This window comes from Cotesia glomerata, linkage group LG5 (assembly GCF_020080835.1).
Source record: "Cotesia glomerata isolate CgM1 linkage group LG5, MPM_Cglom_v2.3, whole genome shotgun sequence".
Taxonomy (NCBI): Eukaryota; Metazoa; Arthropoda; class Insecta; order Hymenoptera; family Braconidae; genus Cotesia; species Cotesia glomerata.
Genome location: NC_058162.1, coordinates 13191805 through 13209164, shown reverse-complemented (window position 1 = coordinate 13209164; position 17360 = coordinate 13191805). Strand labels below are relative to the sequence as shown.

General features: G+C 37.6%; 1 protein-coding gene across 1 annotated transcript in view; it reads left to right on the top strand.

Annotated features, from left to right (window-relative positions):
* Positions 1-7256, top strand: part of LOC123265220 — a 107608-nt gene extending 100352 nt beyond the window's left edge. Inside the window, exons 2-3 of the mRNA XM_044728877.1 lie at positions 6913-7084; positions 7160-7256. Of these exons, the coding sequence (XP_044584812.1) occupies positions 6913-7084; positions 7160-7167 (180 nt within the window). The 3' untranslated portion in view covers positions 7168-7256. The remainder of the gene's footprint in view (positions 1-6912; positions 7085-7159) is intronic.
* Positions 7257-17360: the final 10104 nt, after the last annotated feature.

Sequence of the window (17360 nt, the reverse complement as noted above, 5' to 3'; positions counted from 1 at the left end):
TTTGAATGGGATCAAATAGTAATTTAGATAAATAGTTGAGAATAATTTTTCAATTGAGATTAAATAATAACTTAAGTAATTAGTTATTAATAATCAGCAATGAAATTTGAATGAAAAATTGAATGAGAATGAATAAATAGTCAATCAATGAAGATTGAATGATAAGAAAACCAAATAGTAAATAATAATTAATTATTGTTGGATTAATAAAAAAGACTTATCTTTATTTTTTTGGAATTTTCTCCAACGATGCTGGCGGCAACTGGGATGTCGTGGTCGTGCTGCGATGAATTGCGATGTTGAAGTTGGAATTGTTGGTTGAACAATACACTTCACTGTTATAATTTCGTAAAACCACAGTGTCGTGAACCTCTACCTCACAGGAGGCACCAATGTTTTGTCGAAACCTCGTCAAAGTGCCGAGATTTCGTGCTTCAGTTTTTAAAATTCAATTTTGATTATTAGTGTAGATGGATAGGAAATTTAAAATTCATTGGGACGAATCGGTACCGCAAGAGTTACACTCGCGTTGGATCAAATTTTCTGAACAATTAAATCTCATTAAAGACTTTTCTATCGAACGTCATATTTCTGTTCCCGATGCAGCGAACATACAATTACACGGATTTTGTGACGCGAGTAAAGTCGGTTACGGAGCATGTTTATACATACGATCGACTGATCAACAAGGACGAGTATTGATACGATTAGCATGCGCGAAATCGAGAGTTTCTCCTCTTAAAGAAGTAACGATCCCAAGATTAGAATTATGCGCCGCACAATTACTTTCACGTCTTTACAACGAATCGGTGTCGGCATTCGATTTTCCAATTTCTCAAATTATATTTTGGACGGATTCAACCATGTTGGTCTTGAACTAAATCTTCAAAAAACTAAGGTTATAATACTGGGTAGTAGCAGGAAATTGAAATAGCTGGATGATTATGATCTTCTTCAAATCACTGCCAATGGAAATGTCATTTCATATGTTAATTCAACCAAACATCTTGGGGTTCATATAACAAACAATCTCTCCTGGGATGTTCATGTGGCTCATACCACGCGTAAGGTTTACGGTACACTTAATAGCCTCAAGCGTAGGAAGAACATACTGTTCACTGCAAATCGCAAACTACTAATTACGGCCTTAATTATTCCAATAATTTATTATTGCTCATTGGTATTGATAGATAACTCTAAAAGACTAGACTATAAATTGCAACGCTTGATGAACAACGGCATTAGGTTCATTTTCAAATTGATGCGTGATTAGCATATCACTCCTCATCGTCACTCCCTAAAATAGATCTCAATCAAATCAAAAAGACTATACCTTTTAGCTTGTTTTCTTTACAAACTATTCAGTTCTGGAGAGCCAAATTTTTTGAGGTGTCTCTTTATTGAGGAGCCACAAGACATTAGATACTCGGAAAGACTGGCTTCAAAGTACAATAATGTCTCGTTCTGCTTTCCAAACTTCTGAACATCAGTATATGAGTACTCTTTTTCAATCTCATCAATACGCCTTTGACCCGAAATACCACTGGATGTCATAAACTCACTTAGCATAGAGGCATATAAATCCAGAGCCTACTAATTCTTCTACGAGCTTGAACTCAGCGAGGCCTAGGAACCAAAGTCTACAAATATTCTACATAATTTATAGTATAAACTGATATGTACAAAACTTTATTGCTAAGATCCATGAGTAATTCTATTTTTATATTTTCTATTTATGCTGTCATTTATAAGTCACAATCTATCATATTGATAATGACTAAGTTTATGGTTTTGCATGAACAATAATTGTATTCTTTTATACTTTTGCCATCTGGTTTTTTTCTTTAGCATTTAAATCTGAATAAATAAATAAATATACTTTAAAAAAATATCTTTTTGCAATAACTTTTAAACTTATGTAATGATTTATTCCAAAATCTAATTAGCTCTCAATCGAAATAACTTTCGAAATTTTTCAATGGGTACTAGAACATAAAAAATTTTCAAAAAGATTGGAGATGCAAAGGCAGAATGTTGTCCGATTTTGCATGGAAGGCCCCATATGCAAGTATATTTTGAATATTGTTCAAATATATTTCACATATATTTTGTGTATAAAAGGAAACATTTTTTTTCAATATTCTAATTATAATTTTTTAATCGTGGGGGCAACGTCAAAGTCAGCTGTTACGATTTTAAGAAGAACATGATGAAGAAGAACGACGTATTATTCACCTTTGACTTAATCCCAAAAAGTAGCGCATTACAGGAACTAAAAGATATTGCAGAGGGTGGGACCACAGACACAATCGCAGATGTAATGGCCGAGTTTAGAAAAATGCGTGAAAAGTCTGCGGACCTGAGGAAATGAATAAAAAGTGAAATTGAAAAGGACACGACGGCCCAAGAAGCGAGATAAGTGGACTAAGAAACTCGATTAAAAAATTATAAGAAAAAAATAAAGACAAAGCACTATTAGGATAGAAAATAAATTTAGTTGTGAAGAATTTAGAAAATTTTAAAGCGCAGGACGATCAATTCTGTGAAAGTAGTAATAGTAGCTGTTATGTACGAAAAATATGATCTAAGAATTCGGTAGCTGAGCTAACTGAGGTTCGGATAACAGATGAATTTTCCTAACGAAAGGATCGTTAAGTTTTTAGTTTATGGGTTCGCGAAGGTGAAAACCCCGGAGAGGGCTCCTTGAATAAGACGATCGATCTCGGAAATAATAAAGTAGACTCCACTTACTATTGCGAATCTTGACTACGACGATAATTCTTTCTTTGATTGTACGTTGTATCTTCCGCTGCTTGACTGCCTTCTTCTGATTGGACTGGAGGTTGAAGGTTGGATGGTTTCTTAATTTATAAATGATGGAACACTTTGATTCGAGTTTTTAAGTTTATATTCAGTTAATGGCCCTATGGGGCAAACACGTCTTAATTTACACTTATCACTTATTAACTGATAACAATATAAAATGATGGTTAAAAGTATGAGTTCGAGACCGGAGTAACGACTCCGGCAAACAAAAGTTTGCCGTTAATAATTCACAAAAGAACAATATAATTTTGACGGGACCAGGTCACTGGAACTGCGGGACTCTCGATTATCGTAATACGAATCGTGGCTCGAAGAATCACAATCACAGAACTCAGAAATACCGATAAGGAATTCGACATTGATAATAAGGGAAAGGTGACTAATTAATTTAATAATTGAAGTCTGCCTACAAGTGTCGGGGTGTAGGACTCACCCGGGCTTTAAGGCAGAACTGTTACCTTGTAAGTGAGCTCACAAATTATGGTGTTCGCTGTTTTTATCACCTCGGTCGCGATTTACAAGAGGGGCTACTAATTAAATAATTGGTTCCTTTTGATAAGATGACAATGCGCGTTAATGTGTATTCTTCAGCCACGATTGAGTTGTTGCGCAGTCCAGGTTGCTATTCCCTAAATATGCAAGCACTGCACTTTTCGGCTGGAATGGAAGGCCCTGTATTATTGACGGTATGCCGGATATAACATAGCCAAGGGCATATGAAAGAAAAAATAATTAATAATGAACTTGCACTTGAGTCACAGAGAAGGTATGCAATTAGAAATAATATTGTCATCAGAAGCCTCAGTTCCACTAATCGTACTGAAAACAGTACGATTAAAAATTTTTGGTACAGAAATTTGACATGAAGGAGAAGAACTTTAGCTCTACTTGCTTTGGCAACGAGATTTCAAGAAGCTCGTCGTGGTCCGCGTTCGATAGGTCGGGACCCATTATTGAGCCTTGCGGCACGCCAGCCGTCATGGCGTATTCTTGTGGGCCTTCCGTAGTTCCAGCTATTGGCTTTCTTTCGTCAAGGTAGTTGTCGACTAGTACCAGATTCTCTGGCTCCGCGTCAAATTTGTGCTCCAGAGTATCTGAAATGTCTCCCCAATTTGCGCTACTTAAGACGTTTTTGACCTCTAGCATGAGGAAAAGACATACTTTTCGAGCTTTGAGGCTGCCAGACCATGCTTGTGTTGCTGTCTTTATGACTTTCTCGATCGCTCCGACTGTCGATCGACCTTTCCGGAGGCCATGTTGGTTGGTGGCAAAGCCTCCAGCACGGTCGATGTCGTTGCGAAGTCTTCCTTGTATAAGCTTCTCGAGCAGTTTTCCGGCAATGTCCAGCATGCAGAGTGGTCTAAACGACGAAGATGTTACAGGAGTTCCCTTACCTTTGTCTAAAAGAACCAATCTCTGCCGCTTGTAGACTGTAGGAAACGTGCCAGTGGCCAAGCATGCATTGTAAGTGTTCAGGAGTACGTCTGGGTCTTCCAGAGCTACAGTCTTGATCACCGATGCCGGGATGCCATCAGAGACAGGTGTCTTTCCTGTCTTGAGAGACCTAGCCACGTCTTGTAATTCCTTGATTGTAAAGGGTTTTGCTTCGCCGTTTTGAGCGTAGTGTTTATTCTCCCGTGACGGGTGTTTGGGAAAAAGCTCCGCTACAATGCTGTCTATTAAGGCAGGAGACTTCGGCGCCTCTGGTGAAGGTTTCTCAAGTCGTTTGGCGACAATTCGGTAGGCTTTACCCCAGACGTCCTTGTCGAGATCATTACAGATCTCTTTCCACAACCTTGCTATACTTGATTTGATAGCTTGGTTTACCCTCTTTTTGGCCTGCTTGTACTCGTTCAAATATAAGTCCTGGTTCGAGAAGTGTTTCACAGCTCTCGTTGCGTAGAGACGTAGCTCATGGCATCTTTTGCGAAGTTCTGCTATGTCTGTTGACCAACAGTATGCCAGCTTGTGAAAACTCCGATTTTTTAGCTGCGGCATAGAGGCGTCACATGCGGCAGCAGTCTCCTTCATCGCTTTAAACATTGCCTTTTCCGTCTCGCTGCAGGTATCTGGAGTCGGATTGTTCTGAAGGGTAGACCAGCTCCGTGCATTGACACTCGCAATTCCTCTGTATCAAGTGTGTGTGTGTTTTTTTTTTTTTTTTTTTTTTTTTTTTTTTTATTGTAGAGAAGCGAAAAAAATCTTCCAAAGACACCGCTATCATTGAAAGATGATGGTCGGTAGTTGGAGATTTTTACCCACTAAAAAAACGCCTCTCTTCTTTCCCCATAGATGTTTTGAGGAAGACTGGATCGGAACCGCGTTAGCATTACTTCAATCCAGTCCGTGTTGCGTCTCACGACGATTACTCTTGGTTACTAGCCCGATTCTGCGGTTTTTTCTTTTAAAAGCTGCTGTGCGTAGGCTGCGACAGCTGACTAATCTTCTTTTTTGATCATGCAAGTTACCAAGCTCGCAGGGGAGAGCGTGGTGTCAATAGTTTCTTTGGTGCTGCTTCTGTCGTCTTTCCACCGATCACACTCGAAGAACGTGTGCTCGGCGTTGTCAATTTTGTCTGGGCAGTATTTGCAAGTTAGTGTGATGTACAAACCCATCTTGAAAAGATAGGCATTGAACTGCCCATGTCCCGTCAATAGCTGGGTCAGGAAGAAGTCCGTTTTTTCCGTGCTTCCGAGAAACCCAGACGTTTACGTTCAGAATCAGGTGTGCCATCCATCTGCCTGTTTCCCCGGTTGCCCATCGGTCCTGCCACTCATGTAGCGTTTCCGTCTTTATCGTTGCTCTTGCCTCCTTAGAGTTGTCACCATTTATTTTGATGTAGATTTTCGACCTCTCGAATGCTAGTAAGTCGATTGGCGTGGCTCCTGCTATGACCAATACGGCTGCTTCTCAGACAGTACGGTAGGTACAAGTGACTCTGAGCGCTCCTCGTCGTTGCACTGCCGCTATCTTGCACCGGTAGGTCTTCTGTTTAAGGATATCTGCCCATATCTCCGCTCCGTAGAGTAATAACGAGTGGACTACTTCTAGAAGCACCGTCCTTTTTCTAGTTCGTGGTCCCACCGTGTTGGTTATGATTTTCGACAGGTTTGATACTGTCTTGGTAGCTTTCGCGCAAGCGTTTTCGAGGTGTTTTCGAAAAGACAGCTTTTCGTCGATCATTACTCCTAAATAACGCTGTGCCCTTGTAGATATCAGTGTTGTCCCGCCCATGTCGATAACGAAGGGTTTTGGGAACCATTTTTGACGTGTTAAAACGACCATCTCGGTTATTTTGCTTGGCGAGTTTTAAATGATGTATCTCAAGCCAATTTTCGACGACGTCAATGGTTTCCCGAACCAGTAGTTCTGCCTCCTCGGCACTATCTACTACCATCGTAGCTGTGACGTCGTCCGCAAAGCCCGTGAGTGTGTGTGTGTGTGTGTGTGTGTATGTATGTATGTATGTATGTATGTGTGTGTGTGTGTGTGTGTGTGTGTGTGTGTGTGTGTGTGTGGATGTAAGCCTCTTATAACTTTTGAACGGCTTGACCGATTTGATCACGGTTTGAGCTATTCGAAAGGGCTTTACCAAACTTAGATTTTAAATTTAATTCGGAACGATTCGGACATTTAATTTAGTTATGTAATTTAGTTAGGAATATCAAATATTTCGAATAATTTCCTTACAAGAGACAAATTTTATGTACATATGACTTCTGTTCAAGCTTGCAGATATTTCTTTTAAACTTTTTTCCAATGATACTTCTGAATCTAGAATATATACAAAATTAATACACTCCTTTAAAAATAATAATTTTATGTATTGAAAATGTGAGTTAAAAATTAAACTGCTAGATTTTTGAGCGTGAGAAAAAGATATTATTTAGAAAGAAGCATCTTTTAAATATTATATATTTTATATATAATATATATTTTATATAATATATATTTTATATATAATATATATTATATTTCATATATTTATATATAATAATTGAAAATCTCAGAAAAGGCTTCAACGTTTAACCTTTTTCCAGACTTTTCAATAAAAATAAAATTTTGCTTTTATTGTTATTCTTACAGGTCGGAATGGTGGTACCTTATAAGTCATTTGGAGTCCGTGAATACACAAAAGCTGTCACATCTGCGATTAGTACATTGCAACGAAGCACCAGAGGCCCTCGCCTAGAAATGTTTCAGCGATATGATATTCACGTACTCATAACTATGAAAGAGCTTACACCTAGTCCAACTGGTGAGTATTAATATTTGAGGTACTGATTCAGTTTTATCTAAAGTAGACACATAGCTTGTTGTTAACTGATCCTAGGAATTTAATGCTACGACAACTCATAACGGCAAATTAATCCCATCGATAGCTGATCACACAAAAAACTAACTTAAAAATTTTAATAATTAACGTCATAGTAATGTCCAGTAACAATTTAGCTCTCGTCTGAATGGTCACCCCTTTTCTCTCATAAAAAGGGCGCCACTGAGATTTTAGACACGGTGTCCCAGGAACCGGAAGAGCAAGAGGGGAGAAACTTAAGGTCGAGAGAAGTTTAGGTGGGCTGCAAAATAATACAGAGGAAGATTATAATATTAATAAAATTTTCATTCAAAATAAAACAATTTACAATTAACAAAATCGACAGATTGATTTTAACAGTAATTATCTTTATAATTAATTGTCAGACCCTCTCACCTATTCTACTGGCAACTTGCTAAAAAATCTTATAATAAATATCCCACACTATACTCAATCATTACACTTGTGAACTTTTATTAATTACGCCAACCTGGTGACAATTAATAATTTTAAATTTGATTCGAATTTACCAAAATAACTTAACCAAAATTTTTGTCCACTGGACTCACTAAATTTCATATCAAAGTTGTCCACCGGACGCTAACTCAATTTACAATATCTCCTAATTACTAAATTATTTCTAATTACTAATCAACCTATTCTCGGAATTCCACATTCTCATAATTCGCAAAATTAACGCCCAGCACTTATTCAATACTAATTCCGATCCACTAAATTAAATTTATTAACTAAATTCTTTGACTAAATTCAGTAATTACATTTATTAAATAAATTCATTAATTAAATTCATTAATAAAATTGATTAAGTTCAGCCCACCGGCCTAAATTTAATTAAACAAAATTCTCAAATTCATCTACTGCGAACTTAACACATCTCATTTTATTTTTAAACGACAGAACTTTCCAGAAAAACCTACACTATCTAAATTACACAGTTACATTCATTATTCAAATTTTGTCTTGGAAATATTTAACTAAATTAATTTATTATAGCCGAAAGGCCTGTAATAAATTAACTAATAAATTTGCTACCAGTATAATAATAATAATTTAACTAAAATAATTTGTCATAGACATGAGGCCAGTAACAAATTAACTAAATGACCTTGACGAATAATTTACGTATATAAAAGCCAACAATTGGACAAAATAAATTTCAATTATTCCAGCCTCTTAATTAATTAAATAAATTAAATAATTAAAGGTGGCCTGAAATAATTGTAAAGTACCTGAGGTTCAAATTCTTTGTGACGTCTGCTAAAATTTAAAATTTTTGTTTTTCTTTTAAATATATGTAACTTCTTATTTTTAATTTACAATTATCATACCCTTGAAGTGTGTATAAGAAAAATCTAGTTTAGCTTTTCCACGATTCGATGATGTTCTTTCTAATTTCTGGACCTCTATTTTTTTATCAATACCCATTAAATTTTAACGATTTTGTTTACTTACTTTTGAATTAGTAATACGGTGAAAGTATCATCACATTTTCTATTTCAAATTGTGAAATCAAGGTAAATTTCGAAACTACTCACAGAATTACCCTAATTCCCAATAATTAGAAAACGCGATGACGCTTGAACAAATGCCCTTCACTACCTTTCATTTTTTTTTTTTAAATAATTTACCTATGAATTTCATGCAATCAGCGATGCTGCGAACCATATAAATACCGCCCGAAAATCATTCTCTGGCAGTTTTCGACCAGAATACAACTGGTTAGCTCCGCGTCGATCGGCTCCGGCATACAATTCTTCGGAAGCACAAAGTACTCCGTGATACACGAGTCAGTGCCTTGCTCGTAGTTAGGTTACATTTTGCAGCACTAACGAGGTAAATTCATTCTATATTTGCCATAATTATATCCCGATTTTTTTTCTTTTTATTATTGAAGTAAAACTTCTTTAGGCGCGACTAGGGAGTAACTCAGATTTCTTTTCTGACGGAAGTAACGCTTACTATAGTCTGTATAGTTTCCACTATTCAAAAATAATAATTTGGATTGGTCATAAGTAAATGTAATATACTCCTCGTTTCTTGACTTATACGCCAGCTAGTGGCAAGTATTATAATCAATTAGGATCATTTATTTCTAATATTTTAAAACGGATCAATTGTGAATAGCAAAATGAATAAAAATTCAACAGTATTGAAAAAATTATTTTCAATTGCAAAGTTTTTTGAAAATCTCTAAGTATACTTGTTTATTTATTTTTTTTTTTATTGATTTTATTTATAAGTCGCTTTTTGACATCGAGGTCATCAGCGACTACAAGCTTACAAACAAATTAGCATAACATTTAACAATGATATTTTAAATTAAGCGGAATATTGATATATTTTTTAGAAACTTGATTACTTTTTTACATTCATTATAGTCTGATAACATTCCTGGGAGGTCATCCGTTAGGCCCGCACGTTCTCTGTCTTGCTGGTAGTCGTTGCAGTCAATCAGGAGATGTTTCACTGATATTAGGGATTTACAGCGTTGACATAGATTCTGGGGTTTCTTAGAGATGAGATATGAATGGGTGAGATTTGTATGGCCGATGCGGATTCGTGTTAGTACAGTCTGTTCCTATCTATCAAATGTTGGAACCACTTCGGAAATATTATTTCTGACATCATGGAGCTTGCTGGATCTTTGGAGCCACATGGTATTCCACTGGTTTTTAATTGCCTTGGAGATTATTTTAGTGGCCTCAGTAAGTGTGACGGGTGAGTCCAGTGGGCATTCTTCCGTAGTTGCGGCTTTCATGGCCTGATCAGATTCTTTATTTCCTGCGATTCCTGTATGGGCGGGTGTCCAAACAAAGCTGACTTGTTTTTTAAGTGTCTTGAGGTGGTCTAGTATTTGATGGATACTTTGGATGATAGGATTCTGAGTGAAGATGTTTTGGATAACCCTTAGACAGGATATCGAGTCCATAAAAATAGTGCTGTTTAGTTGTCCTGTCGATTTTAAATTATCTCAAGGGTGTAGAGAATCGCCTCGGCCTCACACATAAAAATAGAGTTGTAGTCATGTGATCGTTGGGTAACTATAGGGCTAGAGTTATAGATTACCGCATAGCTTGTTTTTCCGTTGCAGACTGAGCCGTCAGTATAGTACTCAATGCATGGTGAATAAATGTCGCGGATTTCACAGAAGAGTGCTCTGAAGATTTCATTGGTTGAAGTTAGTCGATCATGGTCGCTGAGGTCAAGATTTATTGGGATCTGTAAGGAATCCCACGGAGGGAAGTATCCAAGTGATCGTTTATAAACAGTCGGTAGGTGGATTCCAAGCTCAGCGGTGTAGCGCGCTTTCCTTATCCTAAGTGGTTCAGGAGCATTTCAATTGAGGTCAAAGTTGGGCGGTGCATTTTTGTAGACACAGTCGTATGCAGGGTTATTCGGGGTTGTAGCTATCGATACCGCGTACTTAATACAAAGTTCTTTCCTCTTGATAGCCAGGGGAGTTCACCAGCTTCCGTGAGAAGGCTGGCGGTTGGACTCGTTCTGAATGCTCCGAGGCATATTCGACATGCAGAGTTCACGATAGGTTGGAGAGTGTCCAAAAGTGATTTGCTCGCTGAATCGTAGATTATGGCTCGATAGTCCAGCTTAGACCTGATTAAACAGCGGTAAACTCTTAATAATGATTCGCTACTACCTCCCCATTGCTTGTTGGCTAAAACCTTTAAAATACACATTCAGTTTTAGCCAGTCCCATGGCTAAGCGGTATAACGCTTGTCATGCTTGCTTGGGACTGGTGAGGCGTGGGTTCGAATCCCGGTGTGAGCTGAAATTTAATTTTCAGTGAACATCGGTGCTCGTAACTCACACCGGGCTGTACAGGTTTGGGTTTTTCGATGGTTTCCCCAAGCCCTGTGCTACCGGTGGGGCACAGGCAAATGCGTGCAGTTTCCCCAAAGTCGGCCCATCGCCGCATTACTTTCCAGGCTGAAAAAGTATGTAATACCGCCAAACTTATTCTGCCAAACTTAATGTACCGATCAGCCTGGAGTCCCCTTCCGGTCTCGGCCGGACCCCCATCGAGACAGAAGTCTGAAAAGCGGGGTTAAAATAAAAAAAAAAAAAAAAAAATATACATTCAGTTTTGACATTCACTCTTCAGGGCTTTGATGTGCTTTTCCTTCGTGAGTTTTTTATCAATCATGAGCCCAAGGATTTTAGTTGAGTCTTTTTCCTGGAGTGGTTGGTTGTTGATGAATAGACAGAGATTCTTATTTTTGATTCCTTTCTGACTTCCGATTATCATATAATCCGATTTTGCTGCTGAGAATATGAAGCCATAACTGTTTGCCCATACTTGTAAGTCGGTCAGTGCCTTTTAGATGATGTGGAAAGTGAATTCAACATTTTTTCCCCAGCACGTCATTGACTGGTCGTCTACGAAGAGGTGTCCTTGAAGAGGAGACTTGACAATCCGGAGAGCATGGTTGATTGTTATAATAAAAAGAATGACGCTGAGCACGGCTCCCTGAGGTGATCCGTTAATAGATATTAGCTTGGAGAGGACTTCTTTGATCCGTACTCTCTTTAATCTGTATCTCATGCATCGACTGCTCAGAAAGTTGGTGACGAAGGCAATGAGATTGCCGGAGAAATTAAAGGATATAATTATCTCGATGACTTTTGGAATCCAGGTTGTTTCGTAGGCTTTTTCTATATCTAAGGAAACCATGAGAAGGTGGGCATGGTTGGCAAGCGCATCGCACATATTCGCTTCAATATTGACTAAGTAGTCGATGGTAGATCTGAAATTTTGGGATCCAAACTGGTGAGGTGCAAGCAGTTCCGTTTTTTCCAATCGCCATCTCAGTCGGCGACATACCATCTTCTCCCATACTTTACATAGGTTGCATGTCAGTGAAATTGGCCTATAGTTTGAAGTTTTGGTGCGATCTTTATTCGACTTTTGGATCGGAATAACTGTTGCTTCTCTCCACTGATCAGGGAAGGTTTGTGAGTGCCACAAATGGTTATAGATTGCCAGCAGATATTCGAGATATGGATGGGAAAGATTCTTGATTAGCGCGTTAGGGATACCATCAGGTCCTGGACTAGAATTACGACACTTGGAGATGGCTTGTAGTAGTTCGTCAAAAGCAAAGGAATTGTTGATAGGGTCGAAATTTTGCATTGTTTCTTCACGCAGGGTAGGAGGGTCAGTTGCAATATTAGACGTTTCCCAGTGACGATTACGACTTTTTGAATTCGCAGCGAATGCTTCCGCAAAAATGTCAGCAGTTTCTTGGACGTTGTTAGTTATCTTCCCTGTAGAATCGGTTATGGTCGGGGTATGAAGGGAAGCGCGTTTTCCAGATATTCACCCGATTTTATTCCATACAACTGCTGGCGGCGTTTTTTCATTAATCGATGAGGTAAAATTATTCCAGCAGTCTATTTTACTTTTTTTAACAGTCCGTCGGGCGATAGCTCTGGTTCTCTTGAGGGCTATCATGTCTCTTCGCTGGGGTTTTTTTTATATTTGCGGAAGGCTTTTTTGGAGTCTTTAATTGCTGATTTACAGTCCATGTTCCACCATGGAATCGATTTCCGTATTCTTGACCCAGATAATTTAGGAATTGATTCGGTGGCTACAGCTGTAATTATATTGGTGAAAGAGTCAACAATCTCATTTGCTATCATATTAGGGAAGGACGAGATGTTGGGAAGGAGCTGTTTCTGATCCTCAAGGATACTCAGATATTTCTTCCAGTTAGCGTTTTTAATAACCCATTTCTGTGGATAGCATGGTGATTCGGCGTGAGCTTACGGGAAGTTAATGGCAATTGGATAGTGGTCACTGCTGGAATCGTCTTCGGCGACAGTCTATTCAAGGTCATATGCGATAGTAGATGACGCGAAAGTGAGGTCGATGGAGCTTTGTTGGCTTGTTTTAGTATCGAAATGGGTACTTGAACCGTTATTTAGGATAATTACCTGATCTAGTTCTTCATACCAACTTTCTATGATTCTACCGCGTCGATCAGTACTATTGGACCCCCATAGAGAATTATGGGCATTGAAATCGCCACATAGGATGTATGGAGTACGAAGTTGGCTTATAATATCCGAAAGTTCATTCTTGCACAGTGGTCTGCTATTCGGGAGGTAGATACTGCATGTAGTGACAGGGTGAGCTGATAGAACTCTCGCAGCTACAGCTTCTAGAGGGGTATCTAGTTGAAGCTTTTCGATATTCCACTTATCCTTGATAAATAAACACTGCCAAGCCTCCGCTGGCTCGTATTCCGTTACTTCGATTTTTGTATACCGCTTCGTATCCCCGGATTGACGCACAGAAATCATTTTTGATATTGGTGTCCTGAAGGCAGATGCAATCATAGTCTGTTTCTCTCAACAGTACCTCTAAAAACTCTTTTTTAGCGAAATAACCGTTTATATTCTATTGCAGGGCACGCATTACTACACAGGTTCACTTTGCGTGGGGTTGAGTACTCAGGTTTACGAGTACTGGAGCTTATTCGAATATGTGGCTAAGTTAGAGAGGTTCTGGGTGCTTGGCCGAAGCCGAATCGAAAACGGATTCATCAAAATCCATTAAACTGCTATCGGAGGCGATTGAGCTTTGGGAAGAAGTCTCATCGAGGACGTTTCCCTCAATTCTGTTTATTATTCGAGTAAAAAGGTGCTTTTGTTTACGATTATCAAGAAGATTATAGAATTTTCTGAGCATCACGACCGTGTCAGCAACCTGAAAATTATGTTTCGTAAGTACGATCTCGATTTCTTTGGTTCCGGGTATATCTTCAAGGAAATTTACTAGTTGCGGAAACGTGCACGGGTAGTCAGTAGGTGAGCTTTTAAATGCCTGCTTGATTTTGGGAGGGAGAATTAGTGGTTTGGGATACGATTTAGGTTTTTTTGGCAACCTTGTTTGGTCCTTATTGGATGGTGTTGTGAATAATTGTTGTTGAGTCGGTAGAGAGGCTTGAGAGGATCCATTGGATCTTGGTTGTTTAGAGGTCAAGGTTGTCATATCACCCACTGTTCGTGGAGTAGCATTTCGATTATCTTCGTTGTTGTTCGGTGTTTTAAGTGGCAGCGGGGGAAGGTAGGTTTTGAAGCGACGCTGGTCTTGGGGGGAGTGATGTCAGCACTCGGTTGGGAGTTTGTACTTGACGGGCAAGCTTTTGCTAGATGCCCTTCCTCTCTGCAGTTGAAACATAACATGGTATCTAACGTTAGGTAAACATAGTATGATGTGTCCTCAAAATCAATTTTTAATAGTGCAGGAATGTTGTTTACCTCTTCAGGCTTAATGAATACTAGCCGTCTGAAGCTTAAAATATGTTGATACCCTGGAATGTTTAAGCCCGCACGGAACGTTGATATATTTGAAATCGGATTAACTTTAAATTCCTTAAGCTTTGCTAGGATGATGTCATTAGAAATTATAGGTGGGCCATTAGAGAGAAATAGTCTTTTATTGCGGGATATTAGTGGACGCACTACAACATCGGTGTCTCTCAGTTTTACAGTTTTATATTTGTCGATGAGAGCATCAGCTACTTCTTTTGATGACATGTAAATACAGACTCTGTTATTGGCGATTCTTGAAAGATGCCGAATGTTTTCCGGACCAACTGTGTTTCCCACTGCGATTGCATATTCGTGTAATTGGACACCGTCAATAGTGTTTAAAATAATGGCTTGATCTTTAGAAGGGACGTTCTCGGTCAGTAAGGCATTAGTGTAGTTTCGTTGCGAGTTCATAGTGATAACCTAAATCTCTTGGAACAGAGATTCACAGCGTGGTAATTATACTCTTAGGAAATTGAAAAACTATGCACAGGATACTGAAACTTTTAACACACTGATGATTGGTCGTGTATATTTGTATACCACTCACCGCACAACTTACACGTAGAACGGAGCACTTAAAAACACGTCTGCTCGGTACGCACGTTGGCGAACGACTGTTGTTTATTTATTACTTTTGTAATAAATAAATTATCAATAAATTTTCTGACGATTGCGACATTCTATAAAATTCAATTTGGAAAATCCAAAAGTTCACGACTCATAATGCTCATTTAATCATGAAATATTATAAAAAAAAAAAAAAAAAAATAACATAAGTCGTTCAAAATTAGTTGCCGAAAAAACAACTGTACTAGGAAGGTAATGCACAGGCACCCCTGGTGAAATAAATGTACATAATTTGTATAGGTATATCACCATCCATGTAAATTTTACATGGATATATATATATATATATATATATATATATATATATATATATATATATATATATATATATACATATATACAGTCTTCTGGCTTTTTTATTTTGTTAATTGTACATGAATGACACTGAATTACCCCCACGAAAAAAACTTATAATTAGAATATAAAAAAAATTAGGAAAACGGTTGACCCTAAAGGCCATCCTTGCCACTTCCCGCTAATTCCTTTAATACCTGGCCGCTTTTTTGAGCTCTTCGAGCTCAAAAGTACAATCTGTGTGTTGTTTCAAGCTCTCCGAGCTCAAAAAGATACCTTTTCTATGCTTTTGAGCTCTTTGAGCTCAAAAGTCTGATAGAAGTTTCATAGAACACTATTTTTTGAATGTTCATACCGCAATAACTTTTGAATGAATGAACCGATTTTTACGCGGTTAGCGGCATTCTACGCAGATTTTTAAGTCTCATAAAAAATTTCTAAGTTTCAATTGGTCAAACTAGAAATTTCGGAGTAACTCTGAAAAAACACTTTTTTCGGTTTTCTTTCGTTCACGATATCTCTCGAACGAAGAATATATGGCGAGGCTTTCGCCTACCTCCGAAGAGGCCGTTTCCTGGGCTCAAAAGAGCTATACACGCACGTATATCTATCCTACCCGCACATAGGAAATACACAGCCAAGTTTGCCGGCAAGGAAAAACCCTGTCCTCAAGCATTTACGCTATCATAGGACAGATGTGAATTGAGTTGATTTTAATGTCAATCTGTCCTCGTACTTAGTTAACTGTATCAACCCATTCAACGACTACGTTAGCCTGATCGGTAATATAATAACAACCCGACCAGTTACCAGCGGGGCCCATGCGGGGAGGTGCAGCCGTAAGACCTGTTTGAGCCATAACACTTATCCCCCCTTACAAGAGGCCTTGCTCAGAATATCTCTCGAACGAATCAACCGATTTTGACCGGATTGGCGGAGATCGACGTGATTTTTCAAGGTTGAGAGCTGATTAGTTTTTAGAATCGATCGGTTGAGCCGTTTAAAAGTTATCCAAAAAAAACCACTTCAGAAAAAATTTTTTTTCCTACTTTTTTTTAGATTTCTCCAAATTTCTCAAAATCTATCGGTCCAAATCGGTTCAAATTAACAGGATATCTAAGTTTGGCGAAGCCCTTTCAAATGGCACCAACCGCAATAAAATCAGTTCAACCATTCAAAAGTTATAAGAGGTTTACATACTTACACACACACACACACACACACTCACACACATACATACAGACATAGTGACACCCTCGCGGAAATAGTCAGGAAAGCTTCCTAGGACCTCAAAACTCGATTTTCGAAAAACGGGGTAAAACCAATAACTTCCCGATTTTTGAAAATTTTTAATTTTCTTAGCGGGAAATTAAAAATATATTTCATTTTATACACAAAATATATGAGAAATATATTTGAACTATATTTAAAATATACTTGCATATATTTCAAGTATATTTCAAATGTAAGCAAATTATATTCGGTTTACTGAACTTTTTGCCGTTTTTGTATATGAGAAATATATTTCAAATAAAAGTGAAATATATAATTAATATACTTATTTTATATGATAAATATAAGTTATGAAATATAATTGGACTATATGAGAAATAAACTCACTGTATATTAAAAATATTAGCTGCAAAATATATTCGAATTATAATTTGTATATAAAAAATATACGAAAGTTATATTTGAAATATGTATTAAAATTTTAAATGTCTGAAATTTTTGGATGCACCAGAAACTGACTAGAATCAATATTTATTTAAATGAATATGTTATCAAGTTATAACCATGATTTTACTTTTTGTATTTGAGTATTTTAGTTTTATTTTTATTTAATTACTTAAAAATGAATGGGAACAATTATTGTTATTAAAGCGGCGATTATTATTCAATTATTGTATTTATTTAGTTAATAATGTTATATTATTG